This window comes from Limulus polyphemus, unplaced genomic scaffold (genome assembly GCF_000517525.1).
Source record: "Limulus polyphemus unplaced genomic scaffold, Limulus_polyphemus-2.1.2 Scaffold24, whole genome shotgun sequence".
Classification (NCBI taxonomy): Eukaryota; Metazoa; Arthropoda; class Merostomata; order Xiphosura; family Limulidae; genus Limulus; species Limulus polyphemus.
Window position 1 is genome coordinate 482,694 of NW_013665634.1, and position 10,150 is coordinate 492,843.

General features: G+C 33.0%; 1 protein-coding gene across 1 annotated transcript in view; it reads left to right on the plus strand.

Moving 5' to 3' along the window:
- Positions 1-7,330, plus strand: part of LOC106458689 (potassium voltage-gated channel subfamily H member 8-like) — a 127,738-nt gene extending 120,408 nt beyond the window's left edge. The window contains exons 15-16 of the mRNA XM_022385397.1: positions 2,924-3,051; positions 5,444-7,330. Coding sequence (XP_022241105.1) covers positions 2,924-3,051; positions 5,444-6,168 — 853 coding nt within the window. The 3' untranslated portion in view covers positions 6,169-7,330. The remainder of the gene's footprint in view (positions 1-2,923; positions 3,052-5,443) is intronic.
- The last annotated feature ends 2,820 nt before the right edge of the window (positions 7,331-10,150 follow it).

Below are 10,150 nucleotides of genomic sequence, written 5' to 3' on the forward strand. Positions count from 1 at the left end.
GTTCTAGGCAAGGCAACAAAAAAAAAAATGTAATGAGTAATAAATAAGTCCTTGTTAAGAAACTAATCACAATTCTTGCAGATTTCAAATCCACACATAGTATCTAAGCAGTTTATACATAATTATGTCTCACTAATGTAAGTAATCACACAACGTTTGCAGATTTTAAATCCACACATGGTATCCAAACAATGTATATTTAATTATGTCCCATTAATAATCGCACAACGTTTGCAGATTTAAAATCCATACATGGTATCCAAACATTGTATATATAATTATGTTCCATTAATGTAAGTAATCACACAACGTTTGCAGATTTTAAATCCTCACACGGTATCTAAGCAGTTTATTTATAATTATTTCCAATTAATCTAAGTAATCACTTATCAAATCAGGACTCGGTGGTTTTCTAGATTTAGAAGACCACTATATAAAGACCAGGAAAGATTGTAATAGAAGTAGATATTGGTTCTAGTTTATGTTTCTGCATTCACATTACGTTCTTTGATGATATCCCAGGTCCGATCACTACCACAACTAGAACATTTATAAAAAAAAAACGCATTATCAACTCTTCAGCCGAAGGAATCTTGACCTTTCTATACAATAAGTATTTTGTTTATCTGTTTCTTTTCGGATATTTGCGGAAAGCCACTCTAGAGCTGTCTGCGCTATCCATTCCAGATTTTGAATTGATAGATTAAAGGAAAAGCATTTAGTCAACAGCTCCATCGCCAATTCTTGGGCTACTTTTGATTGACTAAATAGTGGGAACTGATCGTCACCCTTATAACGATCCTACAACCCCAAAGTGCGCAGCGTGTTTTTTTCTTTTTGGCAGTAACGGGACGTGAACAATAGGTCCGGGAGGTTAACTTGTTAAAGTTTTTTTTGTGTCATGTCTAAAATTATGTATATCACTTATACTTGATAATATACAATCTCGTTTATTTTTTTAACTTACAATAAAAACTTTGATACTGAAGAACAATAGCATTTTAGGCTGCTTTACTATGGAGAAGGGTGCATGGGTAACTTGTGAAAGTGATGAGAAATAAAACTAGATAGGTAGGTATACGAGCTTTAGGTAATCTATGCGCCCTTGAAACTGTAATAGGATTCTTAATATTTGCACTAAAACTAACATAAGACTACAGTTTTTCTTCTTCTTCTCACCATTTCTCTTAACTTGCCTGTTATGAATTTTAAATCGGAGATTTATGGAAACGTAACCGACATATTAAAAGGAACACAAAAACAAAAATTCCTCCGCCCTAACGTTATTTTATTGTCACAAGTATTAAGCCTATTAACTTACGATTCTTCGCCATCAAGACCATATGTTTAATTCTCATATAAACAGCTTCATTAGCTATAGGCCTTTATTTACCTGTTATACATAGAGTTAATAATTTTCTTTAGGTTATGTTGGGGCACTTGACTAGCAATCTATGGTCTCAGGTTCGAATCCCCGTCCCGTCAAAATGCTTGCCCTTTCAGCCGTGGGGGCATTATAATGTGACGGTCAGTCTCAATATTCGTTGGTAAAAGAGTAGCCCAAGAGTTGGCGGTGGGTGGTGATGACTAGCTGCCTTCCCTCTAGTCTTACACTGCTAAATTAGGGATGGGTAGCGCAGATAGCCTTCGTGTAGCTTTGCGCGAAATTCAAAAACAAACAAACAAAACATATAATTTCAAAATACGGAGCGCAATTTTGAGTTAACGAGCTATGAACCATAGATTTATAGTCAGATAGACTGACCACAAGTAAACGCTCAGTCATTCAATATTAAGAAATTTTATTTGAGCATTGAAGTATTCTTTACTATAATCTGATTTTTTCTTTGAGAAAGTTAAAAGTAACACTGTTAAAATTACATTTTTAGCAAGATTTAAAAAAATAATAATCATAGTATTTCAAATGGTCTCTTCTTAGGTTTTACGAAATATTACTAGGCTATAGATAATTATTTCCTTAACATTATGAACAATTGTTTTTGTTTGTTTTTTTTTGTTGTCATAATTTTCTATTTAGACCCGCTACATTCTAACGCTCAAAATCCGCAAATTATCTGTGTGTTTATGTGAGGTAAAGTGTCTTTAATTTAGATATCGAAAAAAAGCGTTAACTGTTGCTGAAAAAATTCAATTTTTTTTCTGTAATAAACACACAAGAAAGTAATTGAGTTGTAAAAAAATCTTGTTTTTATTTCAATTTCGTATGAGTAGATTGGTTATTAATCTCTTTCGTCCCCATGACAACAAGTAGACCGTTCGCATTTCTTCCAATAACATAGAAATAAAAAAAAAGTTTAACAGCAGTTACTTATTACTTATGGAAAGGATGTCTAGTTCATCTGGGATCATGTAGAGCCGACTTTAAATAATTACAGAAATCTTAATGGTTTTACACGTTGGTTTATTTCATCTTATGTAGTCACAGTTGTCAGTGGTACTTTACGTACAGCTATTTCAGTCCCAGCAATAGTTTAAAGATTGTTTGTTTGTTATGGATTTCGCTAGTTATCACCAACTCTTGGACTACTCTTTTACTAACGAATAGTGGGATTGACCGTCACACTATAACGCCCCACGGCTGAAAGGGCGAGCATGTTTGGTGTGACGGGGATTCGAACCCGCAGATTGCGAGTCGAGCGCCCTAACCACTTGGCTATGTCGGGCATAGTTTAAAGAAACAATGTAATTTTTCCAAAGCAAGTTGTAAAAACAAATGTAGTTTTTAAGTAGCAATCTGGAGCTTAATAAATTGTTTATTCTTGTGCACTACATTGGAAATGATTAGAAATTGTCTTATTCTGTATTGTTTGCGTTATAATGAAGTGTTGATATTAAAATACCATTATTGGAGAGAATTTGTAGGCATATATAATTAATCTAATAAATTTTAATTTGTTCCTAGAGATGAAAGTAATGAAAATAAATTCAAGTGTGGTGACTGTTTATCGCCTCACGCTCGTCGACTCATCTTCTCTCGCCAATCATATAAGAATGAAAAGCTTCGGTCAGCCGCTACTCATCCAAATCTTGGTAAGGCCTCAGGTAAAATATATCATCTTCGAAATACTGGAGTGTAAAAGCGGAACGTGCCAAATAAGAGGTGGGGGAGGAACTGTGTCCGAGAGTGGGTTTTTTATTAGACATACCTGTTTCCTTAATAATATGATATAAAACACTCGTTTCTACATATTTTTGTCACGAAACAGATTGGTTTTAATTGAGGTGTAGGTCAACTACACTAGATATGATTAAAATTCGTTCTATTTGACATTCCTCTGTTTTATTTCTGTATGTATATATATATATAAAATAATTTCTGCTCTTCGAAGTTGGGCGTCCTTTTTTTTAAACTGGATTAAAATCAAAAAGAGATTAAACTTGCGTATATTTCAAAGGAGGGGGTATCTTTAACTGTCTGTTTCTTTGTTTCGAATATTTTGTTTTGTTTGTTTTGAATTTCGCGCAAAGCTACAAGAGGGCTATCTGCTTAGCCGTCCCTAATTTAACAGTGTAAGACTAGAGGAAAGGCAGCTAGTCATCACCACCCATCGCCAGCTCTTGGGCTACTCTTTTACCAACGAATAATAGGATTGACCGTAACTTTACAACGCCCCCACGGCTGAAAGGGCGAGCATGTTTGGTGTGACGAGGATTCGAACCCGCGACCCGCAGATTTCGAGCCGATCGCCCTAACCACCTGGCCATGCCGGGTCGTGTGTTTCGAATATTCACACAAATATACCCAAAATACTCTAACCGTTTCTAATCTTGAAGAAACAGACTAAAGGGAAGACAAATAGTTAACAGTGCCCGTCGTCAAGTCTTTTCAAATCGAATAGTCACTCTTATAACGCATCCACCATCCCAAATTGCGGAGCGTGCTTATGCAGCAAGGAGATGCGATCATGGATATTACATATTCACCATCTAGCATGTTAATTACCAGGCCACGCCCTTGGCTGTTAGACCTACAGTTCTACATTAGTCCAAATATTATAATTTAGGATTTACTACCAAATTATTTCTGTACTTTCTGAAAGTTGATCTTTATATTTTAATGCTGGTACTATGTCGGAAAACACTACTGGTGAGCATGAAACAAATCTAAAAACATTGGCTTCACTTTTAACTTTAATGTGAATACGAAAATATTATGAAACGATAATATAAGTTGTCAAAATTAAAATTACTTAATTAGTTATATTATTTTCCTTAGTTTTTCCAACAAAATGTTAGAAACAATTATTGTACTCCACATTTTCAGCTGTTTTAAGATTTAATATTATCCTAAATTCCTTACTTCTATTCCGAATGTCGTATATCTTGCTTATTAATAGAATTATCTATTACTCTTATTTGTTGGTATAATTTGGATATTCCAGAACTATTGTTGTTTTGCAGCTTTAAAATCGCTGTTTAGAAATGTTGCTTTGAAAATTTTTGATATTTATAATTGTCCTTTACAATTATGATTGGTTTGATTGTATTGCTACTAAAATTATACTTTTTGTGATATAGATACATACACGAAACAAAACTATTTTATGTAAAGTTCGCCATAATCAATCTGGGTTCATGAGAACTGACATAGTTTGAAACTATATCCTAGTCCCTAGCTCATTAAACAAAAGTCAGTACGACTTATAGTTATTGAGACGTTGTTAGTTTCTTGTAGACAAAAGAAAGTCAGTACGACTTATATTTATTGAGACGTGTTAGTTTCTTGTAGACAAAAGAAAATCAGTACGACTTATATTTATTGAGACGTGTTAGTTTCTTGTAGACAAAAGAAAATCAGTACGACTTATATTTATTGAGACGTGGTTCAAATGAAATGTTTCGGTTAAATCACAGGAAAAATAATTTAAAAATTAACTAATAAATAAACAAAGACAATCATTTATAACGAATTGACTAGAAAAACCTCTTGTTAGAAATTTATGTATCATAAAACTAAATAATATAATTGTTAGAATGCATTGAATTGTCAGTTGGGTACCCTCACTGCTAACGATGTTTTCGGTCGTAATCCCAACAACCAGCCAGCTCAGTAAATTTAGGTTAGTTCCAAATTTGTACACTAATAATACAACAATGAAAAGTGATCTTGACAATACTATACTTATTAAAAATCGTTAAAACCAGTAAAGTTTAATGAAAATGAAACTAACTATGAAGAAACTGGAATAGGTTAGTAATACGTTATGCTAGTGTGTAAAGCAAACATTTGAGATAATGAGTTACTTTTGTCAATAGAAAACATACAATTTTATTTTTAACCTAACTAAGTACGTAGCTTGCTCTGATCAAAGTTAGTACTGGTATATGGCACAACTGGTTCTAATTTTTATGCTTAACATGAATATATATTCATATATAAACATGTCTATTTCGTTCTTTTATTTAATTATATTTAATACAGGGCGATCACTGGAGCTTTTCGAACTACGAGATGAGGTGGAGACAACAAAAAGTAGTGTTGATCGATTAGATAACCAGTTCTCAACATTAACACACGACGTTGCAGTATTGAGCCAGGATGTAAGGACCACTCTTTCGTTATTACAACAACTATTCTGTCATCGGGGTGTAACGTCTTTGTCCTGTCATTCCTGTGACCTACCACAAAATGTACACACCAGTGCTGCGCCATTCCGAACTTTGAGTCAGCCTTCAGGTTTGGCTTCAGCAGAATCTCCTCGTAATTCCAGGATTTTCAACAATAAAAAGTCAAGTGGAACACAAACCGATCGTTATCTCCTCCATTGTCTTCTAGGTAAAATCGGTGATTACAATTCGCTACCTCCTAATTCCGGTTATTCTCCTTGTTCTTCAAATGGTGAACGAGTCCGATTTATTGTTGGAAACAATGAAACGGGAGGAAGATATGACTGTGAAAGAGTAGCAGAAGACAGTGTCCCCAGGAACACATTCCTGGTAGGTAGTACCACTTCTCCACGAAATATTACCTCACCTTATGGAATGACTGCTTCGTGGAACACGCAAGAGAACGGACCACCAGACTCTTTACCATCTCCACAATCACAAATACTACGCTCACCAGTGAAAGAAAGTCATAAACAAAACCACAATGAAGCAAATAATGAGGCAAAATCGATAAAAAGACATCTTTCCACCGAATGCTAGTAACAGAACTTGAAATGATTCTTATATCTAGGGACAAGTTCCCCTCAGAAACAAATAAGAAAAATAACTCATTACACCATGTTTTTGCACCTCACACGAAGTCAACCATTAGGGTACTTGTAGGTAATATGTAAAAATGTCATATGTATAATAAGCGTGATGAGTGCACAGAAGACATTACTCACTCCTCGAACTATTTACCATAGAATTAAAATGCAATTCTGTATGAAACTAAAGGGTTTTCTCTCCCTTTTAATCTTAACAAATTGCTTAAGTGGAAGATCCTAGAAAATATATACTATTTAAACTTTCATAATCAAATCATATGTTTAGGTCTTCATTTCGCTGTCTTTAGGCGATATTAAGCCTTCTCTATACTCTCTGTTGAGAAGATTTCAATTCAAGTAATTCTATCTAATTTTCTTCTAATAAATCTATTTACATGTTTGTACATATAAAGCTCAAAAATGCTTTTTAGATGTTCAACTAGAACTTAAAACCCATGTTTTGCAAAAGATAAGCGTAAGAGAGTTGTATGAAGTTACCGCAAGAGTTTTATAAATTTTGTTTTATATTAATAATTGTTATGTATGAGGAAAAACTTTTCCTGTGAAATTTTGTTCCGATCTCTTTGCGTTGAATTGAATGTAAGAAAATCCTGAGAAAATAACTTTTATTACCTACGTTCCTGGTGTATTAATGCTTTTAGTTTGTTTGTTTGAAGTTAAGCACAAAACTACACAATGGGCTATCTGTGATCTGCCCACCACGGGTATCGAAACCCGGTTTCTAGCATTGTAAGTTCGCAGACATACCGCTTTGCCACTAGGAGGCATGCTTTTAGTTTCATACGAGTTTAACAGAAAAATCTAGCGTGCAATAAGTTGAAGCTCGATTGATAAACAGAAATGCAATATTTGTAAACTTCAACACTGAGCTGTTGTTGTTATTAAGCACAAAGTTACATAAAGGGTTATCTGTGCTCTGCCACCATACGTATCGAAACCCGGTTTCTGGCAGTATAAGTCCGCAGACATGCTGCTGTGCCACTGGGGGTAGACTGAGCTGAATGACATTCGATGAGAAAATGTACGAAGTAATTAGCAACATTTCACCTGGTGTGAAAACCATTTAATTTACGAGCTTAATCTTCTTCTTCTTTTTTAAACTTCTAATATGAACATTATTTGTTTTCAAAATATCTTTGCTTTGAGAAAGTAATAAACTTTATGAACTTAACAAACGAGTTAGAAAAAATATTGAAACTAAGATATTTGTTGTGAAATATTCAGGTGAGTTTATTTTTAGGCTAAATTACTCGAGATTGTAGATAACTTAGTTTATAGTAAAGCATGTTTTAATTAAATCAGTATATTCTTTTTTTTTTAGAAAATTATATTAGCGAAAAAATTTCCCGTGGAATTCCATTGGAAACAGTAAGAACGCAAACATGTTTGCAAGTATTGTTATATATTACATTGGAAACAGTAAGAACGCAAACATATTTACAAGGAATTCCATTGGAAACAGTAAGAACGCAAACATGTTTACAAGGAATTCCATTGGAAACAGTAAGAACGCTAACATGTTTACAAGGAATTCCATTGGAAACAGTAAGAACGCTAACATGTTTACAAGGAATTCCATTGGAAACAGTAAGAACGCAAATATGTTTGCAAGTATTGTTATATATTATTAAGTATTTATAAGCTTTTGTCAATTTTCAAGTGAATCTATACAGCCAATCCTAAGAGCTACCAAACAACCGTGACATCCCAACTATGAAACGTTTTCAAACCCGCACAGAAATACTTATTTTGAACAATTCATGGAGCCAGCGAAAAAGCCATAATACCCCTTTCACCCCCATAAGGGGGAGGGGAACTTAAATTAAAATTTCCGAAATCTGAATTTAGATTATTGCTTCGAACGTCTATGTACATGTTGATATCATTTTTCAAATAAACTGGTTTAATCAAACTCAGGAGCATTTTATCCTGATTTTTGGACCCCCTCCTCCCTCACGACTGTTAAGAATGTTTTAGTTTATATTCAATGGAAGTCAAATATTACATGTAAAAGCTCAAATAATTTTGTCAAGAATTATGGAAGGTGTTCAAAAATTAAGTAAATTTCGATAGATACGTAAATACAATTACGAATCAGTATATAGATAATAATGACTATCGGAAACTTGAATGTAATTGTTTGTGCTGAAAAGAAACTATAAACGTCCGGTATTTGGACATAAAACTTTAAAACTCTGTAATTTAAAAAACGTTCATCTACTAACATTTCTAATGATTTAATTTATATCTAAAAATAAACTTTAATTATTAAAAGTAAAATATATTGTTTTTTGTAAATAGATGGTGCTGACTGAAAAAAAAAAAACTCTGAACATACTAAAAAATTAGTGTCCTTTTATTCTATTACAAAATTTATATTCTATATATGAACATTTCGGTTATACACATACATCAAGATACAAGAGGGAATAACTCTCGCGCAACTGAAGATATGATTTGAAAGTCTGTTTTTGTTTGTTTCTTTGTTTTTACACGCGTCAATTTTTACACAAATCTATGCTGTTGTATTTTTCAAAGCTGTACATTGTTTATTCAACAAAACATTATTCGCCTAAATTGTTTGACGTCAAAACCCCCGCACTAAGACAACAATGTCTGGGGTAAATGAAAGAAAAATAGATTAACGAAGTCAAACAAAACAATAACCCGGAAGACATCCTTTGTTGTTGTAGAATAAAGTGTAATCGATAAACAACAAGAATATTTGTTGGTATTTTATTCATAATTATTCGTACTATAATGTAACGTCAAGTTTTACATTTTTTGGATCTCAGTCAATATATATTTTTTTAGTTTTAGTAACAGTTTGTTTGTTGTTAGTCACAAAGTTACACAATAAGATATTTGTGCTGTGCCCACCACGGGTATCGGAAAAGGTGTCTGTGCTGTGTTGCCAGAGGTATAAAGCCCCGATTTTCAGCGTTATAAGCCTTCAGACTTACCATTGAGCCAATGAGGGCCTTTAGCAACAAAATTTCGTCAAAGATTCTTTGTTTTCAGTGGGTCCGCTAGGGGTAGAGATATTAATTAAACTTTATATATATATGATACTTTTAGTTGTATTTATTCATAGCTGAATTGTATCCGCCAAATTAGGATGAATTTTCTACCTTGTTCAGTAATTGTCCAAAATACCAACACATTATTTAAAGTTACAAAGTCTTAGTTTGAATGTCAAACTGGTATCTTGTACATTAAATCACTTCTATAAGGAAAACCAAACCCAAATTGCGCAGTTTGTTTGTTTTTCAAATGTGTGTGATTTGAACTACGCAGTTAATAATTGTATAGTTAAATTAATACTATATTTGTAGCAAAATCAAGTATGTTCACGTTAATATCGTACTTTTATTTGGATCACTTAGAAAAAAACACTTGCGCCATAGGATCGGTTTGTAAACATTGTTTTACGAAAAGGTTTGCAGCCCCAGAAACCATACTTAAAATCTTATTGATTAGCTGCTTCTAGGACTACTTTGAAGATTTAATTATATCTAGTGTATCTCTCTGAACAGGCAATCGAATAATGAAGGTAAATATAGAATGTAATGTAATTGAACTGAGTTTTAAGTTTACTTACTGTCTTATATACATATATATTAAATAAACATATGGTGTTCCTCTTAAGTAGCAAACATTAATTTTATACATTGTGGATCCACCTTACATGGGAAATACTGTAGTGCCATTTATTATATCACATATTTTTGGGCATTCTAAAACTTTAGTCAGTAACAAATGTTTATTATCAAAATAAAATATGGTTCCTCTACAGTATATTATAATTTTTACGATTTACAGTGTAATTAATGTACCAAGTTTCTTTTCTACGCACAAATATGCTTTTAATTAAAAAAAGAAAATAAGCAGCATTTTTTATTTCCTTTTTTCAC